Source organism: Kogia breviceps, chromosome 12, assembly GCF_026419965.1.
Source record: "Kogia breviceps isolate mKogBre1 chromosome 12, mKogBre1 haplotype 1, whole genome shotgun sequence".
Classification (NCBI taxonomy): domain Eukaryota; kingdom Metazoa; phylum Chordata; class Mammalia; order Artiodactyla; family Physeteridae; genus Kogia; species Kogia breviceps.
Genome location: NC_081321.1, coordinates 66,605,358 through 66,631,530, shown reverse-complemented (window position 1 = coordinate 66,631,530; position 26,173 = coordinate 66,605,358). Strand labels below are relative to the sequence as shown.

The following is a 26,173-nucleotide window of genomic DNA, read 5'->3' as shown; positions in this document are numbered from 1 at the left end:
GTGATTCCAAGAGTACAAAGACAAAGAATTCAGATACAATATTGTCAAATGTCAGTGATCTACAATGTACTGAATTTTTGAAAATACCTACAAGCACTCTTTGACAAAAATCCTCATTAAAAGAGGAACATTTTATGCATACAAATTTTTAAAATTAATTTATTTGTTTTTATTTTGGGCTGTGTTGGGTCTTTGTCACTGCACGTGGGCTTTCTCTAGTTGCAGCAAGAGGGGGGCCACTCCGTGCTGCTGTGCGTGGGCTTCTCACTGCTGTGGCCTCTCCCGTCGTGGAGCACAGGCTCCAGGCGCGCGGGCCCCAGCAGTTGCGGCACGCGGGCTCAGTAGCTGTGGCTCGCGGGCTCTCTACAGCAGAGACTCAGTAGTTGTGGTGCACACGGTCCAGTTGCTCCGCGGCATGTGGTATCCCCCCGGACCAGGGCCCGAACCCACGTCCCCTCCCCCTCACTGGCAGGCGGACTCCCAACCACTGCACCACCAGGGAAGCCTGCATACAATTTTTTAAAATTTAGGCAAGCAATTAGAAATTAAAAAGAGGAAAAAAACATCAGAGAGAAAATCTCCAGATCTTAAATGTCTATCTGATGGACACTTTGATTTCCACATTCTCTACACTCCCTTGAGCCCTCACCAACTTCAACTAATCCTCTAGAAACTTGTCCTTTCCTTTCCATTGCCACCATTGGTAATGGTCTGACCATTGCCTTAGGTCTGGCCCTCACTGGTTTTTACTTGGAATATCCCAGTGACTTCTTAGTTGGGTTCTCTGCACACAGTTTTATGTGAAGGATGGTCACATAAATAATCTCAGTTCCATACTTTATGACAGATATATGGACACAGAACTTTTTGAGAACACATTCTTAGGCGAGACAGTAATTCTGTGTTTTGATCTGAGAGACACTACGATTTCCTGTTCTTAAATAATTGTGGTATGAAAGTACAAAGACAACTATTCTTCCTCTAACATTTATAGGGTCTATTTCACTAAGACTTGGTCTTAACCCTTTAATAAATTAATCTTCTTACTATTTCTACATTTATATATGAGAAAACTGAAGTACAGAGAGATTAAGCAACTTGCCTATGAACACACCGCCAGTAACTGTAAGGGCCAGAACTCAAACTCAAAATTCCAGCACCAGAGACCATGCTGTTGACCATCATGACTCCTACCCCTACCGCTTCGCTGCGTGCATACCGAGTGCTTGGGCCACTGTCCAGCACATAAGAGAGGATCTGAAAAATCCTCTGAAACACTACTGAAAAAATTGAACTGGATGGGAAAAATGTGCTCAGATTCTAAAGATAAAGCCACGTAAACAGCTCCAAATAATCAACAGAGGACAGAGCATGGTTGTGACAGAGAACAGTCTCCGGTCAAGATGTCTTTCTCCATTTCAGGTTCCTACTTTCAACAAGAAGGCATTTGTCACCATCACCAAAAAATCCACAAACAATAAATGCTGGAGGGCGTGTGGAGAAAAGGGAACCCTCTTGCACTGTTGGTGGGAATGTAAATTGATACAGCCACTATGGAGAACAGTATGGAGGTTCCTTAAAAAACGAATAACAGAACTACCAGGTAACCCAACAATCCCACTACCTGGCATATACCCTGAGAAAACCATAATTCAAAAAGAGTCATGTACCACAATGTTCACTGCAGCGCTATTTACAATAGCCTGGACATGGAAGCAACCTAAATGTCCATTGACAGATGAATGGATAAAGAAGATGTGGCACATACATACAATGGAATATTACTCAGCCATAAAAATAAATGAAATTGAGTTATTTGTAGTGAGGTGGATGGACCTAGAGTCTGTCATACAGAATGAAGTCAGAAAGAGAAAAACAAATACCATATGTTAACACATATATATGGAATCTAAAAAAGACGAAAACAAAAACGAAATAGCTCTGAAGAACCTAGGGGCAGGACAGGAATAAAGATGCAGACCTACTAGAGAATGGACTTGAGGACACGGGGAGGGGGAAGGGTAAGCTGGGACGAAGTGAGAGAGTGGCATGGACTTACCTATACCACCAAATGTAAAATAGATAGCTAGTGGGAAGCAGCCGCATAGCACAGGGAGATCAACTGGGAGCTTTGTGACCACCTAGAGGGGTGAGACAGGGAGGGTGGGAGGGAGACACAAGAGGGAGGAGATATGGGGATATATGTATATATATATATATATAGCTGATTCACTTTGTTATAAAGCAGAAACTTACTTAACACACCATTGTAAAGCAATTATACTCCAATAAAGATGTTAAAAAAAAAATAAAGGCATTTGTCAAATGCAAACCTGACCATGTCATTCCCCCATCTCACTGCTGGGAACTTGGAAATGGTAGTGGGAAACCCCACTGCAGTGTTTTGCAAACTTTTACAGGAAACATCTCTCCCTAAGGGCTAGCTGATGAAAGCAACCACATTCTTAAGGCCCATGGCCCAACGAGCAGCCACAACTCTTGAGTTCTGACTGTGTGACTCATCCTTAATACTCTGGGCAAGTTTGACATTTATTCTACAAATGTATCTCTGTTTGTTACAGTATAAAAACAATGTTTATAACTACTTATAACTGCAACTCTAGGAGAAAAACAAAAAACTTCATTCCTACCATGATTTCTAGCACCACCTATCTGTATGCGTATTCTTTCTGGGTACCCCGTACTGCAGCTTCATATACAGGACAGGGCTGTGGACTTAATCCGAGCTACTTGGCATGATACCTAAATCCCTTCCCAAACCAACCCCTGACTCACCAGCCCCCTTTCCCACCTCTCCAGCCAACACAATTATTCGCAACCATATCAACAGTCAAATTTCAACCTGTGTTCCACCTCGTGGACTTTAATAATTAGGACCCTGTGGACTTTGAGAAGACATATTCACCCTTCCAAACCCTACTTAGGTGTGATCATATTGAAGTCTTTCCTTGACTCTCTTCCTCCGAGTGTGTGGATACTTAGTAACACTCCCCTAGTTTATCCCTCTTCATGCACTTGTTTCCCAGTGGCTGCTTCCCATACTAGACTGTGCTGTCCCTGGGGGCTGGCTCTTGCTCAACTAAGCAGAGCCCTGCCATACAGGTAAATTTCTGGTCTATAGGAAGCGGGACTCACAATAGGTAACCGAATCCTTCAGGACAAGGCAAAAGAGCTGACTACGAAATTGAAATTAAACACAAATTAAAAGGCCTGAGCACATCTCCGGTCTCATTCGCTTTCCCAAAAGAACTCCAGGTGCCGGTGCAGGGGACGCGAAGCCTTGGCACCCGAGAGAGGGGGGTGGGCGAAGGCGTCACTTACCAACTGGTGGAAGGCGAATGTCTGTCCTCTAGCGTTTTGGTCCAGGGCTTGTACCAGCTGATCTGCTCCGCGGCTTTGCCCCAGAACCTCTCGGGGTCGGCCACCGAGGCCGCGAAGTGGGTCTTGTACTCGCAGCCGCCCGAGGACAGCGCCCGGCAGCCCCGGCCCCCGAGAGCGCCCCGTGGGCCGGGGGCCACGTACGCCCTGCGGGCCGGACCGGCTCCCCGGGCGGGAGAGGACGCGGGCAGGGACCCCCCGAGTCCCCCGGCGCCGGTGACTTTGCGACACTGCAGCCAAGATGGCTTCATCGCTGCCGGCGGCGCCCCCCTGCAGGCTGCGCTGCCCGCGGTCCCGAGCCCACTCCACGGGCGACCCCTGGGGCACTCGCGACTTCTTGGGGCCCGAGGGGAGCAGGCGGGAGGCGGGGGCAAATTCCGAGGTGTGCCCGGAGCCCGGGAGTTTGGAAGTCACACTGGAGTCGCCGGGAAAAACCGAGCTGGAGCGGCGGGGGAAGCCACAGGCTGCAGGGGGGGCGGGGAAGGGTGCGCACAGCGTCCCCGCGCGGGGCTAGAGCGGCGCCGCGCGAAACCCGACGCCTCCGCTCGTCTCCAGCTACGCGACTTCTTCTGGAAAACCGCCCTCAGGCTGCAGAGCGGCCTCCCTTCTCCGACGCACAGGTACCCCTAAGGTGAGGCCGACGGACCCAATTATTTGTTTTCCAACAAACAAGCTGTGCGCAGCTTCTCGGGGTTGGTCTCTGGAGAGCCAGACGGTGGAGCGGCCGCGCCTCGGCCCGCAGCGGGAATGCGCCAAGCTGCGCTCTGCGGCCCAGCCACTAAAGTGTCTAGTTTTATCTTTCTCTTTAAAACAAAGCTCCATCCTCGGCTGTTTAACAAACAAGTGGCTCCTGGGCAGGGGCTGCTCCAGGATTTCCCGACAGCTGAGAGAGGAGGAGGAGTGGAGGGAGGTTGCCCAACCGAGTTGGGAAGTGCTTTGGGGGTGACTGGCGCTGAGGAAGGTTACGCCGTTGGAATGGGGATTCACTTGCCGACTGGACTCCCCGCAGGATCTAGGCAGAAAGCAGAGTGACTTGTTGCTTTTCCTCCCTGCCCATTTGCCTCTTTGGAGTTTCTTTGCCCTTTTTTTTGGATGAGACTCCACGCCTCCCCCCCCCAAAAAAAAAAAAAATTTAAGCCCAAAGGAAGAGCAAAGTCAAGATGAATCAAAAGAGAAAAAGAGGAAGCTGAGGAAAATTAAAAGAGAAAGGCGGTATAGATTACCGCCTGGGTTTAACATTCTTCAGATTCCTTCCCTGGTTTTTCTACCCGTTATTGAATTTCAGATGCGCTCTCGTTTGCCTTTGTTACGCCAAACATATTCTGTTTGGGGTGACGGTGTTTGCAGTAAATGTAAAGATGTGTATTCCCAAATCTGAAGTGAGAAATAATGAATGCCCCAACCCTAGGAAGACTGTAAACAGATTTTTTTTTTCTACAGAAGCATAATGTGAAGATAAAGGTTAAACAGAACAGAGATAAATCTAATGCAAAACAAAGAACATTTCTTTAAATAATCACCTCAGCTACTCCCTTTCAACTAAGAAGGCACTAGACTTTCCCCTAACACCTGCAGCCTACTGGAGTCACACTGCAGTGTGACACCTACTCTCTACGGAAGGCCTCACAGCAAATGATTTCCAGTAGCAAAAGGCACTTGTCACTATTTGAATGCAGAGAGAGTTAGGAAGCCAGATAACCACCTGTCCTCCTCCTTTCCTCTGCCCAGCCTTCTAATGCTGCTGTCTGGTCTACAAGATCCTCTGACCCCAAATCACCCCCTATTGTATTACCGTGATGTCCATCTTAGTCGTTTGCTTAACAGATATGTGAGCCCCTGCATTGTGTAAGTTGTGACTTGTAGGGCGTGATATGAAGGAAGCAAGCAGATCTCTACTGGCTCTTACTGTGTATCCACATTGTGCTGGCACTTTCAAATATGTTAGCTCCTGTATTTCCCAAGTACTAAGAAGCGGGAAGTATAACCCCAGTGTTTATCACGTTGAGGCTGTGTGATGGATATCCTGGCACACCAGTAATTCAAGGTGCACAGGCTTCTCAGGTGAGTCCTGCCACCCACCCCAGCATACACTACAAAGACCATTTTCTCTCTGTGCCCCAACCTGAAAAGGGTGGAGAATCTGACTCCAAAGTCCATAATTGTCACACCAGGATGATTATTAAAAAGAAGAAAGGGCTTCCCTGGTGGCGCAGGGGTTGAGAGTCCGCCTGCCGATGCAGGGGACGCGGGTTCGTGCCCCGGTCCGGGAAGATCCCACATGCCGCGGAGCGGCTGGGCCCGTGAGCCATGGCCGCTGAGCCTGCGCGTCCGGAGCCTGTGCTCCGCAACGGGAGAGGCCACAACAGTGAGAGGCCCGCGTACCGCAAAAAAAAAAAAAAAAAAAAAAAAAGAAGAAAGATTTTAGACTTCCAGTAAAATATGACAAGGTGAATACCCACATCCATTCCTCTTCTTCTAGAAACCTCACTGAAAAAGTACGGTGGTTGGAGGCGGTGATGATAAACACCCAGAAGAACAAAGAGAACAGGAGAGGACAAGAAAACAAGTGAGAGAATGGAAAGAAAATGAATTCATGGTATGTGACTGGGGTGGGGGGCAGGGGGAGGCGAATGGAGAAAATGGATTTCCTCATCACACACCTGAAATGCCTCAGGATTTGGAGGCCCTGGGTTCCCCTGGGGGTTCAGAATGAAGGTTAAGGGCTTAAAAACAAACGGACTAATTAAAAGATTGAGATGAAATTAGACCCACCCACACTGCTGGGTGGAACCATTTTCTCTGGACCCTGCAGTACACTGTCATGTTTTAAGTAATTTTACAGAACAGATTGTGAATGTAAGTTCCATTTCAAGCCAAGGGAAGAGCGTACAGTACAGCACAGGAGGAGTGTAGTAGAGAGGTAGAACAGGAGTGGGCAGTAAGACTAGAAACTTGAGCCAGATAGAGAGCTGCAAAATACTGTCAAAAGCAGGCCAGGACCTGAGTTTGAGACCATTCACCTTTGACACTAAAAACCTGTTGACTATTGCTAAGCATGTGAAAAGCTTAAAATCATTAGCCATTTAGACTCGGTTTGAATCCTAGTACTGACTGTAATTAGGTGGGAAAACTAGGAAAATGAGCTAATTTCCCTACACTGTAATTTCAGTATCTGTATTTTGAGGCTGATAATCCTTACCTCACAGGATTGTTGCAAGATTTAAATATGTGTAAATTGCTTAGCACTAAGGCAGTAGCAAATGAAGGTAATTTAAAGCCTGTGAACAAACAGCCACTCCCAAAAATCAACCCCCCAAACCTCCAGCTTCATTAACACGCTTAAAATTTTACAGTTAGAAATTTTTGCAAGAAATTATTTTGATTGAAACATGCATGTACATTCCATACTGCTTCAAAAAATAAAATTAGATTTTTGACTAATTTGGGGACAAAGTAGTTGCAATGTTTTCAGTGTTCAAGCCCTCTACAATTCCAGCTTTTTATAAGTACAATATTTATTTCATTGTATGGCAATAAATGGTATATTTAATATGCTTCTCAAGATGACATTTTAAAGAAATCTTAAACAAAGATTAATTGATCAGATTATCTGAGAGAAACTTTCTAGTAAATGGAAAAAGCATAATAATGAAGGAAAGAGTGAAGAGAATCAAAAAGTGTGAAAGACTGCTCAAGAAGGAATGAGCGGAAGGGAGGAAATTGGAGTTGGAATACTTAATGCCAAAGAAAAAGTTGCTGAAAATTAGAAGAGCAGAGTGGAATTTGAATTAAAAGAGGAAAAAGATACAGGCATCCTACAACTTAATTTTTCCTAGGATTACAATTTCTGCCTAGGATCAGTCATTCTTAGTACAGGCTAACTTTTTTAGCAGAGAGTAAGAGGGATTAAAGAGTACACAATTTAAAAGTAAGTATAGACTACCCTGGTCATGTATTCTGCTGACCACACAATTCAAATTTTTGCATAAATTTGTTGAGTTAAATGTCTAACTTTGGGTAAGTATTAGAACTACTAAGATTTTTACTTATGACAAAAGCAAAAATGTTATATATTGAATTTCTGGATATTATGAAAACTTGGGAAGTACACATGGAATCATTTGCAAAAATTACTTTATCTGCAGCAGGTACATGCTGAGCTGAAATTTGAGCCTGCAGAAACACTGCAGATTTATTCTGATTTAGCAAAGAATTTCTGGAAAATATGCGATTTTCATGGCTTAGTAAATATTTTTAAAACTTCTGAAGTGAAATGACTAATAGTAATGTAATTATAGACTCCTATTTTGAACCTTTCTTCTTTTTGCCCACATAGTAATTGCAATAAAGGCAAGGAGAAAAAGGCAGATGAAAAAATTGTTTTAAAACAAATAACATTCCAGTGGATGGGAAGAACTCTACAACTTCAGTTCATTCTAGCAACCAAATATAAGGTATGGGATTCATCCACCGCCTTATTTTTATTTCTAGAAAAAAATCCTAAAATTTAGTGTTAATTAGTAAAAGATAATAAAAATATAGTTGTTTTTATTTGAGAAAAACTGGAAAAGGAACGACCTAGGCAAATATTTCCAATCATTTTTTTCAAGTTCTTAGGGTTTTTTTTTTCATTTTTTTGTTTGTTTTTGTTTTTATCTGTATAGCAATTTACAATTGAGGGGGGGAAATCTCATCAGTGCAGTTGTGATGGAAAATTCAGTAAAAATGGCTAATATTTTAATCAGATCACCGAAATCCTTGAGAGATCATTTTAATTCTTCTTCACAGATAATTCCTAAGAAAATATTTTGTTTCTGTTTTATATTCTTAAAACAAAGCCACTGCTTGTTACTCAATTTTTTGTAATAATACTTTAAATATATAAGAAATGATCTCATTTTCAGGAAACAAATGATGAAAAGGAAAAATATCCTTTATAATAAAATTGTTCATAAAGTGTAGTTGATTACCTAACATTACTGTGGGTTACCAATGTGTGTGTGTGTGTGTGTGTGTGTGTGTGTTAGGAAGATATAAAATTAAACTAGAAAATGAAAAACAAGTCCAGTTAACCAAAACAAGAGCTGCTCTTATGTAACAAGGAAGTGGGTAATATCATTTGGGGGTTTTAAAGACAAAAGTCTTTCAAATGAAGCTATTTTAAAATTGAAGAAAATATGGAGACAAAGAAATTGCTTACTTTAAGTAGATCATGAAAATAGATATCTCATTTACATGCATAAGAAAATTATAAAGTATTTGGACACTTTTTCCAACCATCATTCTGAATGATGAGACTTTAAATGACTCTTGTGATACTTTTCTGTTTTACCTGTTAATACAAATCCCTACCTGTTTTTAGAATTGAAGACCTGAATATTTAGAGCTCTAGAGTGTGTTCAGAATTCCCAGTGAAGTTATTTTGTGTATAAAGAGGATTTCAATGGACTTCTCTTTGTTATTTGCTTACACTTGCTTTTTTTTTGCTTAATCCAGATACTCTTATAACTTGGTGTGAATATAAAGTTTGCCTCTTTGTATCTATATACTTATAACTGTATGTGGATATAGAGTTTCTCTATAAAATTATATTGCGTCTTCCCACTGAACCTTTTATTAGCCTAGTATAAACCAACTTATCAGTTTTGAAAAAGTAAGAAAACTGTTACTGGTATTTTTATTTTTTATCATTTTTTTGGTAAAATTGTTTCATACCTACGAACTTCAAGTAATATTGCTGGGAATCTCCTCCTTTCATCTCTGCTGTGACAACCCCAGGAGACAGTACAAAGATTTAGGTTTTTTGATAGACGATTGCACCTGCAAAACTAACTAAAAATGTATGTGTGTGTGAAATGACTAATTTCTGCTTTCTTCTCCTTTGACATTTCTAAATTCCATTCCTTCGTCACTCCTTCAGCGAGCTAATCTAGTACCCTGCTAGCCCAGCTCCCTTTCTGCAGGTTCAACTATCTCCTATCACTCAATTAATTCACAGGGGTTTACTGAGTTCCTCTCCCTCCCCATGCTCAGCAGGATTCTAGGAACACAAAGAATTGTTTATAAATGACTAAGAGGTACTAATAAATCCATCTCTGTTCCTAAGTAGCTCACAGTCGAGTCAGGAAGAAAATATATCAGCAAGTGCCATATAGTTTGTTAGGCCCTTTAGAAGCAGATGAAAAAGCTATAGTGGAGGACCCAAAAATGGAATGGAAGACCCTAGGATTAAGGCAGAAGTAATCATTCTAAAACATAAATCAATTGTATCACCATCCTGCCTAAAATCTGTCAGTGGCTTCCCACCTGCCTATGGTGAGAAGTCCAAAACCCAAAGTCTTTGGCATAGACCTGCTGGTTTCACTTGGGATCTATTCTGCTCCCCTAGAGGGCATTTGGAAATGAGTAGTGTACTATTATCTGTTGCTGTCTAATAAATTATTCCCTAACTGAGCAGCTTAAAACAACAGATATTTTTTATCTCATATGAGCTTCTCTGGATCTGGAATCAGGCTGAGTTAGTTAGCTGAGTGGTTCTGGCTCTAATCAAGTGGTAGCCAGGTGGTCTGTTGGTCAGAAGTATGACATGTTAATGGGCAGGGGTATCGAGTTCATGCTCACTTACATGGCTGTTGGCAGGAAGCTTCAGTTCAAGGGGCTGTTCAGAGGACATGGCAGCTGGCTTTCCCCTGAGCAAGGTGAATGATTGAGTGATGGATTGATTAAATGATATGGGGTGTGTGTGTGTGTGTGTGTGAGTGAGAGAGAGAGAGAGAGAGAGAGAGAGAGAGAGAGAGAGACCAAGACAGACTCCACAATCTTTTATACCCCAGTCTCATCTCAGAAGGGCAATTTATCACTTCTCCTTTATGCTATTGGTCACACAGACAAACTTCGGTACAATGTGGGAGGAGACTATACGAGGGTGTGAATAGGAAGAGTCTGGATGATTGGGGACCATCTTGGAGGCTCGCTGCCAAAAGTAAGAATATTTTTGGCTTGTCGTAGTGACTGAATTTTACTTATTAACATGAGCAAAGACCAAGGATACTAAAATCTTGAACAGGAAAGAATTATAGCCCCTTACCAAACTGTCAACAGTGTTACCAAATAGTTCTTCTACACTTTGTATATACTGCCTTTTCCTATTCATACCTGGCTTCTCACAGTTCCCTATAAAATCCTAGTCCTTCAGCTTCCACAAATCTTCCTTCTGGCTGCAGTGCCTTCTTCACCTTGGCAACGCTTCCAACTCTCTCTTTAGGATTTAGTACAAATCTCTTCATCTCCTGGATGCATTCTCTGATCACATTAAGCAGGTGAGCCCTTGCTTTTCTCTGTCCTATTCATATATTTGTTATGGCATACACAACTGTAATTACCTTTACCAACCCTTCTCCCCTGCAAGACTGTGATCCCCTGCAGGAATATGTATTATAATGTTAGTTTAGCCTCAGTGTCCCTATACCTTACACAGTTCCCACACACAGCAAACACTTCTTAAAACAAGTTAGTTGAATGAATGACCAAATTAGTGGCATGTTGTCTGTGTTTGTGTACATGTGTGTACAGGAATTGTGCCACTTAAGAGAGAATTGCAGAATGTAAAAGCTTGAGAACAACTGATCTGCTCTGTTTCAATCCAGACTCTGCTTTGTTCCATTTGTTTCACGTTAAAGTACAAATTTGCCTTCACATCCCATAATCTATTTTTTAAATAAACGTTTTATATCTTTGCCAAAAGGATAACTGAAAGTTATATTTTCATAGATCATGTCTATAAATTATAGAGGGCACTACCTGATAAATACACTTATTTTTCAGAAAATATTTAAGAGTTTAAAATCCTCTCTAAATCAAGAAAGAATAATCCTGCTTCAATGCATTTAATGATGTTTAACTGTTGAAGTCAAAGAGTTAATATAAATTCTAAAAGTGCTATATTACAGCCAATAGAATTTATTAAAATGAATCTGCAGTAATAGGACAAAAGGTTACTATCCTAAAAGAGTTATTACAAGCATTAAATGAGCCAAGTTATGGGCAAGAGCAATCTAAACCTATGAAGACTGAAGCTTACTATTCTAAAAGAGCTAATGCAATATCCAAATGCATTTACCTAAGAAGTAGTTTATTAACTGAAGCACCTATGCTATTTAGGAATAATTTGGGAGCCTCTTAGGGCTTGGAGTATTGCTCCTGGAGCTGGGTTCCAGAATTGTCCAGGTTCATGAATTTCTATTTATGAAAGATTCGGCCTCCCAGTCATGATTGTGCCCTGACAAACTTCTGCCAAACCTTCCAGATGTTGAGTGACTTCCTGGACCTTCAACTGCTCCAGAACTCCTCTGTTATTCTGCTTGGAGACATGACTAGTTCAGTGTATGCTCATTTGTTCAGGTAGCCCTTTCAGCAAAGAGCTATTGAATATCAACTATATGTCAGGCGTACATGGATACAGAGGCCAAGAAGACAGATGCTTTTTGTTAGATCGCATGATGTATATGTTTTAGTAGTCAGATATAGAAAATAATAACTTAGCACACTATAACACAACATATAACTATATTTGAGATAAGGATGTGGGCCAAGATAAAAATAAAACAAAATAAAGGGCAAGTAAGCAAATTCCCTTAGGAGGCGATATTTAAACTAAGACCTGATCTGTAGGAAGGAACTGCCAATGTGAGTATCTGGGGGAAGAGAACTTTAGAGAGAGGGACAGACGAAACACTTTCAAGGTCTCTGTGGATGGAGCAAGCTTGATAGGTATGGGAGTTAGAAAGTTAACAAGTGATGTTGAAGCATGTTTAAAGTTTGATAGTTGCTGTATTAGAGACAGGAAGAGCTAGATCATGAAGGACCTTATAGACTACAGAAAGGAATTTAGATTTTACTCTAAATGCAGTTGAGAGCTATTGGATGGATTTCAAAAACAGAAGTGCATCTGATTTATGCTTATAAAGTTTTGGGGTTTTGAGCCTCCTATTCTGGTCCTTACCATAACCATTAGCTCCTAAATCTGACATCTGTAACAAAAGGCCTTCAAAGAGGTGGCTTTGGGTTTGCTAATGACACACTGTCTCTTTTTTCTACGATGTTTATATTTTATGGAACTTTAATACTGAATCCCACCTTGACTCAAGTTCAGGAAGCCCTTTCTCCTAGATTCTGTATTCCAGTTTTACCTGTTGTGTAGACAGGCACTTAATTCTTCAATCATTCTTAGCCTTTGCTAATTCTCTTCTCAGGTCCATATTAGAGAGCTATAAGGAAATTTCACCCTCTCCCCTTGCAAACAACCAACCAACCAACAAACAAACAAGAACAAAACCTAAACAACCAACCAGACAAAACTGCCCAAACGTCAACATCTCAAACCCCACTCTGGACTTCATAAGACTCAAGAAAAGTTGAGTGCATTAGCGCCTCCCCCCCAGAAAGATACAATTTTAATACTGCCAAATAGTGCCAAATACCCCTTATTCATTCACTGTCATAACTGATAGTAATTTTCTAAACTGGAGTACACTCAATGGCTATTCTAGACCCAGAACATCCAGTCTGCTTAATAAAGTTCTTAACCTACTAACCTTAAAAAGAAGATAAGTCATTTTAAAGATATTCCTCACCCCTTTCCTCAAAAACATTCTCCTTGACATCATCAAGACCATGCTTTTCCCATGTGTGTTCTCTGTGATGGGAAAACATTAAAAGCAAACAAGAGTCACCTGGTATAAACAAGTACAGAAGAGGCAGAAGCTCAGTTAAGTGGACGCATCCTTTGTAATTTATAATTTGTCTTCCTGGGATCAGACGCTTTAGGAAGTGAACTAAATATTTTGTCTTTGAACAACACTGTTTTGAGTGATACTTAGACCACAGTCAATATTTGAATTAAAAATGTAACTTTAAAAAAACACACAATTTCCGTAAACATGAACATTTATTCTTTTCAGGATTAGATAAGCAATAATAGAAAAGTGACGACTTTTGCCCTGTGTACTCCTTTGTTACTTACCTCATGTGCAATGCCCGTTGATTTTGACAATGCTGAATGTAGTAGCACTCTATAAGACTCTATAGAAGGAAAATAAATTTGAATTCAACACTGTAAATACATTGTGGTAATTAAAAAGACCAAACTATTATAATTAAATTGTAATTAAGATATGTAACAAAATTCTTAAATTTCTATGGAAGACAAAATAACTACATAGAGCGAAGTAAAGACTTTTACTGTAAAAACTAAATTAAATCTATCCTAGAGATTGAGTTATGTTGTATATAACTGAATGGTAATCAGATTTTTTTGTGATTGTTATGATAACCCCAAAGTTGACTTGTTTCTCCACAAATAGTATTAGAAAATAACATTTAAGTGATTTATTGCAATATACATTTAAATCAATTAAAAATAAATAATCCTGTGAATGTTTAACTGAACTGCTGCAATTTTACTTTTGGTAATTTGATCAAGGTTTTTGTGCAAGATCTAGATCTAAGAGATTTGGGGTTTGTAGGCAGTATTCTTCCTCTGTCTCTCAAAACTACACTTAATCAGCTTAGGTTAGAAAGATAACAATCAGAAAACTTCCCAAGGAAAAAACACAACCCACTTCAAATTTCTCTTTGGAAATGGAACATAGGTTAATTTTTTTTTTTTAAATAACAGTAATACCATTGGCATGCAATCAAAACAGATTTATTAAGAACAAAAGAGCATAACTATTTTAACTCTACTTTAAACCTATCTGTAACCTCCCCTCTTATTAAGAAAAAGAACCAAGATGTCTAACTATATGGTAGAGGCAAATTAACAAAATTTGAGGTGTACACTTTGAAAATACATCAGGTCAAAATACAAGTGTGAACATTGATAATGAACATGTGTAGCTAACATTTATCCAAGAGGAGAGAGAAATGGAGAAACTTAAGAACATTTAAAAACTATGATTTTTTTTCCACTCACTAGAATAACCTTTGATATAGGCCAAACAAGTTGTAAATCCCACTTCAACAAAAACAAATGAGTAAATATAATAGGGAGAACCAGGGAGAAATTGTTATAATAGAGAGTTAGGAGTTCAGGCTCCTGAATCAGACAGTCCTTGCTTTCAGTCCTTGCTCTATCACTTATTAGCTGTGTGATTTGGAGCAAGTCTCTTATTCTAAGACTCAGTTTCCTCGTGTGTAAAATAGCAATAATACTGGTGCGCTTAAGTGAGATAATGCATATAAAGCACTTGGTGCAGTGCCTAATTCATAATTGGTACTAAACAAATGGTTATTTCCATTCATTCATTCAACATGTATTTATTAGGCATCAGGTATATGCCAAGCATTATGTTGGCTGATTGGAATATAACAGGAGCAAGATTCTGTTGTCATCAAATTTATAGTTTAGTAAGGAAAGAAAATTAAATAATCAGTTACAAGAAAAGTGCTGTGGGAGTATGGAATACATGATCATTCTTGAAAAAAGTGGGAGAAGGAGGTAAGCCAGAGAAGGCTGCTTGAAGGACATGATTTTTAAGCGTGAAAATGCAATAATAGATAGGGGTTGAGCAACAAACAAGGTACAAGAGTGTTCCAAGCAGAGGAAAAAGCTTATGAAAACGGCTATAATTTTTTCAGAGGTTCAGATAGACATATGCTTTTCTCATCTTCATCTCTGGCCATGCTGTAACCTCTGTCTGGAGCACACTTGAGCCTCTTTGTATTCTCCCTACCCCATCTCACCTTACCCAGACCCAGTGGTTACTAACTGTCAAGTGAAGACATGGCCAGGACTTGTAAGGTCATCTTAGTGCTTTTTAAGCTACATTAAATAATATTGAACTTATCTTCACAGGAAATTGGAGGCTTTTAAATATATGTACATGAGTGGGTGTGGGTGTGGGTGTCAGACAGTGTTGTTTCCTGGAGGGTTATAGTCCCCATTGCATTTTACTAGGGCAGCATCAAGTTACCTTGGAGAAAGGAGAAATGGATCTTCCTGGGCTGCCGAGAAAAGAGACCCATGCATCAAGTAATAGCATTAATTTCAGTTTCAGATAGCCCTATGTTCAATGTGCAAACAGTATCTGCTGTGATACTAGACTTTTTTTTTTTTTACAATCACAGATAATTTATTATTCAAAAATACCTGAGGCATAAGCACTCAAGTAAAGAAATTAACAGAAAATATTTTACAAGGGACCTTGAAATACTAAAGTATTTGACATATAGATCACAAAGGAAAACTGTACCCAGCAGGATATAAATGTTTAAATGTGCAGAATGTATAGTCCAGAACACTCAGTAATGGCAGTGATGACAACAGAAGCATGACTGTACACTTGAGAAAACTCACAGAAGACTTTATGCCAAATTATGACCCAAGAAATGTACCATTCAGGTCAGAGATAGAAGAGAAACTGGGGAATAATTTGATTTGCCTAGTGTATTCCAGATAAACTCCAAATCCTTCACCCTAACTTACAAGGCCCTCCATGACCTATCCTCTCTTTACCTCCCCTTCCTCATGTCTTACCACATCTCCAAGTTGCTTTATGACTGGTTTTCACTGTCCTCTGCTAATACACATTGATTTATTTTGCTAGACCATTCTTTTCTTTTTTCTTAGGATAATTCCTCCTCAGCCTGAAGATCTCTCCTTGTACATTGCCTCTTTCAGGAAGTCTTTTCTAAGTATAGTAGGTGCCTCTGTTTCCACTGTCTTAGTACTTATCACAATCCACTCTCTGCCACAGTAAACTCTAACTTCTGAGGTTAAGGATCAGGCTTATCTTGGTATCTTTGATATCTAGCATGGTAATGTTACATGGTAGATATTTAATAGGTGTTTTCTGGAGACTGTATCTGATTGACCAATTGACTTAAAGAGTGAGTGAATGAATAAGGGGAAAAAAGACACACACACAGTCCCTCCCATCAGGAAGCTTGCACAATCCTCTTAAATAGCCTCATCCACCAGAGGGCAGACAGCAGAAACAAGAACAACGACAGTCCTGCAGCCTGTGGAACAAAAAACACAGTCACAGAAAGATAGACAAAATGAAAAGGCAGAGAGCTATGTCCCAGTTGAAGGAACAAGATAAAACCCCAGAAAAGCAATTAAATGAAGTGGAGATAGGCAAACTTCCAGAAAAAGAATTCAGAATAATGATAGTGAAGATGATCCAGGACCTCAGAAAAACAATGGAGGCAAAGATCGAGAAGATGCAAGAAGTATTTAACAAAGACCTATAAGAATTAAAAAACAAACAACTAGGGCTTGCCTGGTGGCGCAGTGGTTGAGAGTCTGCCTGCCGATGCAGGGGACATGGGATCGTGCCCTGGTCCAGGAAGATCCCACATGCCACAGAGCAGCTAGGCCCGTGAGCCATGGCCACTGAGCCTGCGTGTCCAGAGCCTGTGCTCCACAATGGGAGAGGCCACAACAGTGAGAGTACCGCAAAAACAAAACAAAACAAAACAAAACTGGAAGAATTAGAGAACAAACAAACAGAGATGAACAATACAATAACTGAAATGAAAAATACACTACAAGGAATCTATAGAAGAATAACTGAAACAGAAAACAGATAAGTGACCTGGAAGACAGAATCATGGAATTCACTGCCATGGAAAGAATAAAGAAAAAGAATGAAAAGAAATGAAGACAGCCTAAGAGAACTCTGGGACAACATTAAATGTACCAACATTTGCATTACAGGGGTCCCAGAGGAGAAGAGAGAGAGACAGGACCCAAGAAAATATTTGAAGAGGTTATAGTCAAAAACGTCCCTAACATGGGAAAGGAAATAGCCACCCAAGTCCAGGAAGTGCAGACAGTGCCAGGCACGATAAACCCAAGGAGGAACATGCTGAGACACATAGTAATCAAATTGACAAAAATTAAAGACAAAGAAAAATTATCAAAAGGAACAAGGGAAAAATGACAAATAACATACAAGGGAACTCCCATAGGGTTACCAGCTGATTTCTCAGCAAAACTTCTACAAGCCAGAAGAGAGTGACATGATATATTTAAAGTGATGAAAGGGAATAACCTACAACCAAGATTACTCTACCCAGCAAGGATCTCATTCAGATTAGACGGAGAAATCAAGAGCTTTACAGACAAGCAAAAGCTAAGGTGGTGCTTTACAGCACCACCAAACCAGCTCTATAGCAAATGCTAAAGGAACTTCTCTAAGTGGGCAACACAAGAGAAGAAAAACACCTATAAAAACAAACCCAAAACAATTAACAAAATGGTAATCGGAACATACATATCAATAACTACCTTAAATGTAAATGGATTAAATGCTCCAACCAAAAGACATAGACTGGCTGCATGGATACAAAAACAAGACTCATACATATGCTGTCTACAAGAGACCCACTTCAGACCTAGGGACACATAACAGACTGAAAATGAGGGGATGGAAAAAGATATTCCATGCAAATGGAAATCAAAAGAAAGCTGGAGTAGCAATTCTCATATCAGACAAAATAGACTTTAAAATAAAGAGTGTTGCAAGAGACAAAGAAGGACACTACATAATGATCAAGGGATCAATCCAAGAAGAAGATATAACAATTGTAAATATTTATGTACCCAACATACGAGCACCTCAGTACATAAGGCAAATGCTAACAGCCATAAAAGGGTAAATCGACAGTAACAAAATCATCGTAGGGGACTCTAACACCCCACTTTCACCAATGGACAGATCAACCAAAGTGAAAATAAATAAGGAAACACAAGCTTTAAATGACACATTAAATAAGATAGATTTAATTGATATTTACAGTACATTCCATCCAAAAACATCAGAATACTTTCTTCTCAAGTGCTTATAGAACATTCTCCAGGATAGATCATTTCTTGGGTCACAAATCAAGCCTTGGTAAATTTAAGAATTGAAATTGTATCAAGTATCTTTTCCAACCACAATGCTGTGAGACTATATATCAATTACAGGAAAAATCTGTAGAAAATACAAACACAAGGAGGCTACTAAATACACTACTGAATAACCAAGAGATCACTAAAGAAATCAAAGAGGAAATCAAAAAATACCTGGAAAAAATGACAATGAAAACACGACAACCCAAAACCTATCGGATGCAGCAAAAGCAATTCTAAGAGGGAGATTTATAGCAATAAAATCCTACGTCAAGAAACAAGAAACATCGCAAATAAACAACCTAACCTTACACCTAAAGCAATTAGAGAAAGAAGAACAAAAAACTCCCAAAGTTAGCAGAAGGAAAGAAATTATAAAGATCAGATCAGAAATAAATGAAAAAGAAGAAAACGATGGCAAAGATCAATAAAACTAAAAGCTGGTTCTTTGAGAAGATAGTTAAAATTGATAAACCATTAGCCAGACTCATCAAGAAAAACAGGGAGAAGATTCAGATCAATAGAATTAGAAATGAAGAAGGAGAAGTAACAACTGACACTGCAGAAATACAAAGGATCATGAGATTACTACAAGCAACTATATGCCAATAAAATGAACAACCTGGAAGAAATGGGCAAATTCTTAGAAAAGCACCACCTTCCGAGACTGAACTAGGAAGAAATAGAAAATATGAACAGACCACACACAAGCACTGAAATTGAGAGTGTGATTAAAAATCTTCCAACAAACAAAAGCCCAGGATCAGATGACTTCACAGACAAATTCTATCAAACATTTAGAGAACACCTAACACCTATCCTTCTCAAGCTCTTCCAAAGTATAGCAGAGGGAGGAATACTCCCAATCTCATTCTATGATGCCACCATCACCCTGATACCAAAACCAGACAAGGATGCCACAAAAAAAGAAAAGTACAGACGACTATCACTGATGAACATAGATGCAAAAATCCTCAACAAAATAGTAGCAAACAGAATCCAACAGCACATTAAAAGGATCATACAACATGATCTAGTGGGGTTTATCCCAGGAATGCAAGGATTCTTCAATATACGCAAATCAATCAATGGGATAAACGATCTTAACAGACTGAAGGACAAAAACCATATGATCATCTCAGTAGACGCAGAAAAAACTTTTGACAAAGTTCAAAACCCAATTATGATAAAAACCCTCCAAAAAGTAGGCATAGAGGGAAGTTATTTCAACATAATAAAGGCCATATACGACAAATCCACAGCAAGCATCGTTCTCAATGGTGAAAAACTGAAACCATTTCCACTAAGATCAAGAACCACACAAGGTTGCCCACTCTCACCACTATTATTCAATGTAGTTTTGCAAGTTTTAACCACAGGAACAGAGAAGAAAAAGAAATAAAAGGAATCCAAACCAGAAAAGAAGAAGTAAAACTGTCACTGTTTGCAGATGACATGATACTATACATAGAGAATCCAAAAGATGCTACCAGAAAACTACTAAAGCTAATCAATGAAATTGGTAAAGTAGCAGGATACAAAATTAAAGCACAGAAATATCTTGCATTCCTATACACTAATCATGAAAAATCTGAAAGAGAAATTAAGGAAACACTCCCATTTACCATGGCAACAAAAAGAATAAAATACCTAGGAATAAACCTACCTAAGGAGACCAAAGGCCTGTATGGAGAACACTATAAGACACTGATGAAAGAAATTAAAGGTGATACAAACAGATGGAGAAATATACCATGTTCTTGGATTGGAAAAATCAACATTATGAAAATGACTCTACTACCCAAAGCAATCTACAGATTCAATGCAATCCCTATCAAACTACCAATGGCATTTTTCACAGAACTATAGCAAAAAATTTCACAATTTGTACAGAAACACAAAAGACTCCGAAAAGCCAAAGTAATCCTGAGAAAGTAAAACAGAGCAGGAGGAATCAGGCTCCCTGACTTCAGACTGTGCTACAAAGCTACAGTAATTAAGACAGTGTGGTACTGGCACAAAAACAGAAATATAGACCAGTGAAATAATACAAAGCCCAGAGGTAAACCCACATACATATGGTCACCTTATCTTTGATAAAGGAGGCAAGAATATACAATGGAGAAAAGACTGCCTCTTCAATAAATGGTGCTGGGAAAACTAGACAGCTACATATAAAATAATGAAATTGTAACACTCTGTAACACCACACACAAAAATAAACTCAAAATGGATTAAAGACCTAAATGTAAGGCCAGACACTATAAAACTCTTAGAGGAAAACATAGGCAGAACACTCTATGACATAAATCACAGCAGGATCCTTTTTGACCCACTACCTAGAGAAATGGAAATAAAAACAAAAATAAACAAATGGGACCTAATGAAACTTAAAAGCTTTTGCACAGCAGAGGAAACCATAAACAAGATGAAAAGACAACCCTCAGAATGAGAGAAAATATTTGCAAATGAAGCATATGACAAAGGATTAGCCCCCCAAATTTACAAGCAGCTCATGCTGCTCAATATCAAAAAAACAAACAACCCAATTCAAAAATGGGCAGAAGACCTAAATAGACATTTCTCCAAAGAAGATATACAGATTGCCAACAAACACATGAAAGGATGCTCAACATACTAATCATTAGAGAAATGCAAATCAAAACTACAATGAGGTATCACCTCACACCAGTCAGAATGGCCATCATCAAAAAATCTACAAAGAATAAATACTGGAGAGTGAGTGGAGAAAAGGGAACCCTCTTGCACTGTTGGTGGAAATGTAAGTTGACACAACCACTACGGAGAACAGTATGGAGGTTCCTTGAAAAACTACAAATAGAACTACCATATGACCCAGCAATCCCACTACTCAGCATATAACCTGAGAAAACCATAATTCAAAAAGAGTCATGTACCACAATGTTCATTGCAGCTGTATTTACAACAGCCAGGATGTGGAAGCAACCTAAATGTCCATCAACAGATGAATGGATAAAGATGTGGCAAATACATACAATGGAATATTACTCAGACTTAAAAAGAAACGAAATTGAGTTATTTGTAGTGAACTGGGTGGACCTAGAGTCTCTCATACAGAATGAAGCAAGTTGGAAAGAGAAGTAGAATTACCATGGGCTAACACATATATATGGGATCTAAAAGAAAATTAATTGATTGATTAAATTAAATTAAATGATTCTGGAGAACCTATGGGCAGGACAGGAATAAAAGTGCACATATAGAAAATAAACTTGAGGACACGGGGAAGGGGAAGTGTAAGCTGGGATGAAGTGAGAGAATGGCATGGACATATGTACATTAGCAAATGTAAAATAGATAGCTAGTGGGAAGCAGCCACATAGCACAGGGAGATCAGCTCTGTGCTTTGAGACCACCTAGAGGGGTGGGACAGGGAGGTTGGCAAGGAGACGCAAGAGGGAGGAGATATGGGGATATATGTATATGTATAGCTGATTCACTTTGTTATAAAGCAGAAACTAACACACAATTATAAAGCAATTATACTCCAATAAAGATGTTTTTAAAAATTTCTAAATTAAAAAAAAAAGATGTGGCACATATATACAATGGAATATTACTCAGCCATAAAAAGAAACGAAATTGAGTTATTTGTAGTGAGGTGAATGGACCTAGAGACTGTCATACAGAGTGAAGTAAGTCAGAAAGAGAAAAACAAATACCACATGCTAACACATATATATGGAATGTAAAAAACAACAACAAAAATCTTCTTAAGAACCTGAGGTCAGGAAAAATATAAAGACACAGGCATAGAGAATGGACTTAAGGACATGGGAAGGGGGAAGGGTAAACTGAGACGAAGTGAGAGAGTGCCATGGAAATATATACACTACCAATAAATAGATAGCTAGTGGGAAGCAGCCACATGATACACGGAGATCAGCTCAGTGCTTTGTGTCCACCTAGAGGGGTGGGATAGGGAGGGTGGGAGGGAGACACAAGAGGGAGGAGATATGGGGATGTATGTATATGTATAGCTGATTCACTTTGTTATACAGCAGAAACTGTCACACCATTGTAAAGCAGTTATACTCCAATAAACATGTTAAAAAAAAAAAAAAAAAGCTAAGAGAATTCAGCACCACCAAACCAGCTCTATAGCAAATGCTAAAGGAACTTCTCTAAGTAGGAAACACAAGAGAAGAAAAAGACCCACAAAAACAAACCCAAAACAATTAAGAAAATGGTAATAGGAGCATACATATCGATAATTACCTTAAATGTGAATGAATTAAATGTTCCAACCAAAAGACACAGGCTCACTGAATGGATACAAAAACAAGACCCATCTATATGCTGTCTACAAGAGACCCACTTCAGACCTAGGGGCGCATACAGAGTGAAAGTGAGGGGATGGAAAAAGATATTCCATGCAAATGGATATCAGAAGAAAGATGGAGTGGCAATACTCACATCAGATAAAATAGACATTATAGTAAAGAATGTTACAAGAGACAAGGAAGGACACTACATAATAATCAATGGATCAATCCAAGCAGAAGATATAACAATTATAAATATATATGCACCCAACATAGGAGCACATCAATACATAAGGCAAATGCTAACGGCTATAAAAGAGGAAATCAACAATAACACAGTAATAGTGGGGAACTTTAATGCTTCAATTACAACAGTAGACAGATCCTCCAGACAGAAAAGTAATAAGGAAACACAAGCTTTAAATGACACAATAGACCAGATAGATTTAATTGATATTTATAGGACATTCCATCCAAAAAACAGCAGATTACACTCTGTTCTCAAGTGCACATGGAACATTCTCCAGGACAGATCACATCTTGGGTCACAAATCAAGCCTTGGTAAATTTAAGAAAATTGATATCATATCAAGCATCTTTTGCGACCACAATGCTATGAGATTAGAAATCAATTTCAGTGAAAAAAATGTAAAAAGTACAAATGCATGGAGGCTAAACAATACATTACTAAATAACCAAGAGATGACTGAAGAAATCAAAGAGGAAATCAAAAATTACCTAGAGACAACTGACAATGAAAACACGATGATCCAAAACCTATGGGACGCAGAAAAAGCAATTGTAAGAGGGAAGTTTATAACAATGCAATCCTACTTGAAGAAACAAGTTTTCTTAATGCTTGTTTACTTGGGTGTTATGGAAAATTGTACTTAATCTTTGTGGATTTCTTTTAGGAAACTAGATTTTAAATCATTTGTATTTAAGCTGCTGGCAATCACTTAATTGATCTTATTATAACTGATGCAATTTCTTTACAATAGAATTAAGTCAATATGTACACAAGATTGTTCAGAGTCTCACAGAGTTAGAAATGAATGAATTAATATTCACTTATGATTAAATAAAAATAGTGTATGAATGTAACAGAAACATCTGTAAAAAATAATATCATTACAATATCAGCAAGAATCTGTGAACTGAAACCAAGTCTCCTGAATTTCTATAAAGGATTACCAGACCCCAGCCAGTTGGGACTAATACCTATGTTCTCATCTTGTTTTTGAATGATGTATACTGTCTGAGCTGGGCCCCAAACCCTTGGATGAGATACTCCAGGTGCTTTTTCCTACCTCTCTGCTGCCTGGCTGCAGAAAACCCTGTGGAAGACTCCAAAACCTTAGAAAATGTTGGAGCTACCTGACAGGAATCTATGTCCCTGACAAATCATAAAGAACAGTCTGGACTTCCCTGGTGGCGCAGTGGTTGAGAGTCCGCCTGCCGATGCAGGGAACACGGGTTCGTGCCCCGGTCAGGGAAGATCCCACATGCCGCGGAGCAGCTGGGCCCGTGGGCCATGGCCGCTGAGCCTGTGCGTCCGGAGCCTGTGCTCCACAACGGGAGAGGCCACAGTAGTGAGAGGCCCGTATACCACACACACACAAAAAAAGAACAGTCTATGTCCCTGTCACTTCCTAGGTTAGATGGAATGTGAGTGAAAAATAAACCTCTATTGTGTTAAGTCATTGAGATTTAGGGATAGTCTGTTATGGTAGGTAGTCTAACATGAATAATACAGAGGGTGTGAGGAAAACCCCAACCTTGTCTCATGCTTTCCTCTCAGCATCCTCAACCTTGCTGTATATTAAAGTATCATTAATTATGTACCAATTGGTCTAAATAAAGGTGGCTTTGATCTGGATATTGGTAGAAAATCTATCAGTTGTTTCCAGCATTCCTACAATAAGAAATATGGGTCTAAGTTAGAAGTATACAGTGCTTACCATAGGGCCAAAATATTCTCCCTTTGTCCCTTAAAACACTGAAATGATTTTATTAATGGTTACTGATATTTTCCTCTCCCACAAGGTCCATATTTTCTGCTAAGATATTTCTATTATGCAATTTCCTATCAGTGGAAAAAGAACAATTTGGGATTCTAGGGAGTCTGATTTAATGAAAAGCTATATTGGTAGTTAAAACTCATCAAATCATATAATGAAATGCTCATTCCAATTAGAGTTAATCCTCAAGTTATTTGAACTTATAAGATGAATATATTTTCTATTAGTAAACCAAAATTGTATGCTAGCTACCAGATTGATTAATTTTTAGCAATATAAAGTTTCTCATTCTTTAAATGCACAGAAAAAGTTTGATCATGATGGCTAACAAAAGTAGTACAAGTATTTCTGAAGTAAGGTACACTATTTTCACTTAATTATATCCAGAATCCAAACATCAGAATAATGAGTCTCTGTTACTCTGAAATAACATTTTTGACTTACTGATTTTATGGATGGATGAAATGTTTCTCTTAATTAAGAGGAAGTGAGCATTTTACATTTTACATTGCATTATATGTCATTTTATAGGTGAGAAAACTGAGATTCAGAGAAGGAAGGTAACTTCCCCAAGGATCCACAGCTGGTAAGTGAGGGTGCTGCAATTTGAACCAGATGAGATTGGCTCTATGGCCTGAGCTCTTAATGACTAAGTCCATTAACCAGAATTTCTCAGACCTGAGATCATGCAGACTGTTGAGAATGTATGTGTGGATCCCTAAGGGTCTATGGACCCTAGATTGAGAAATACTATAATTAAATATTAAACACATATTTTAAATTACTACTCAGCACACATAAGCTTCATTATGTAATATCTTGGTCTAATAAAACCATAAACACAAATTTACATAGAAAGTACAACGCAGTTGCATGATGATAAAAGAATCTATCAGGTGATCTAAAACGTGTATACATAACATGCAAATCTGTCTATCCGTCTAGTTTTTCAGTTATTGAAGAGTATGGACCTGGTTGGGTACAAATAGAGAGTTTTAGTTTTCTTTAATTACTGCCTTTACAATACTGTTTAGAGCAGTTTCTAAACCTAGGTATGCAAAGCAATATAACACCAAGAATTTAAAAGGAATAATGGAGCAAGGATCTGTTCTTTCCTCAGATGGATCTAGCTGAGAATAAATCTGTAGAAGGGACTTCAAGGCAGGTTCCTCCCTTCTACCTTCCTCTCCCTATCTCTTCTATCCTGCTTCACAAAAGAAAGGAATACATTTCAAAAATCTCTCTGGACGTCAAACAAAGTGACTTCAAAATATTGGCTTAAGAAAACAAATCAGTGTCAATGGATAACCAAGGAAATATAAACCATCTCAGGACTTGGGTCTTTTTCTGTCTTACAGATATTTCTGTTAAAAGTGAAAAACTGGCATTTAAAATGGATTGGTATTGATAATTGTTATTTAAAGATCTCACCTCTTCCAGCTTTTCACATTGTCAAAGAATGTATCAATTTTCAGGGAGTTCCATAAGAGCAAAGCAAATAACACGTAGGTAAGAAATGTTAAATATCGAAAATAGCTTTTTTCATG

The 26,173-nt window shown here is 39.0% G+C and overlaps 2 protein-coding genes across 10 annotated transcripts in view; one reads left to right on the top strand and one right to left on the bottom strand.

Annotated features, from left to right (window-relative positions):
* The window catches only part of ACSS3 (acyl-CoA synthetase short chain family member 3), a 160,286-nt gene extending 156,458 nt beyond the window's left edge, over positions 1–3,828 (bottom strand). For 6 of the 9 annotated variants that reach the window (XM_067009819.1, XM_067009823.1, XM_067009817.1 and 3 more), the window contains exon 1: positions 3,343–3,732. In XM_067009819.1, coding sequence (XP_066865920.1) covers positions 3,343–3,650 — 308 coding nt within the window. In that variant the 5' untranslated portion in view covers positions 3,651–3,732. Of the gene's footprint in view, positions 1–2,059; positions 2,142–3,342 lie in introns of all 9 variants that reach the window. The other 3 variants (XM_067009821.1, XM_067009820.1, XM_059081640.2) reach the window with 2 other exon arrangements.
* The window catches only part of LIN7A (lin-7 homolog A, crumbs cell polarity complex component), a 378,966-nt gene continuing 356,063 nt past the window's right edge, over positions 3,271–26,173 (top strand). The window contains exons 1-4 of the mRNA XM_067009824.1: positions 3,271–4,030; positions 5,879–5,995; positions 7,736–7,853; positions 25,158–25,212. The gene's annotated coding sequence lies outside the window, so the exon portion shown is untranslated. The remainder of the gene's footprint in view (positions 4,031–5,878; positions 5,996–7,735; positions 7,854–25,157; positions 25,213–26,173) is intronic.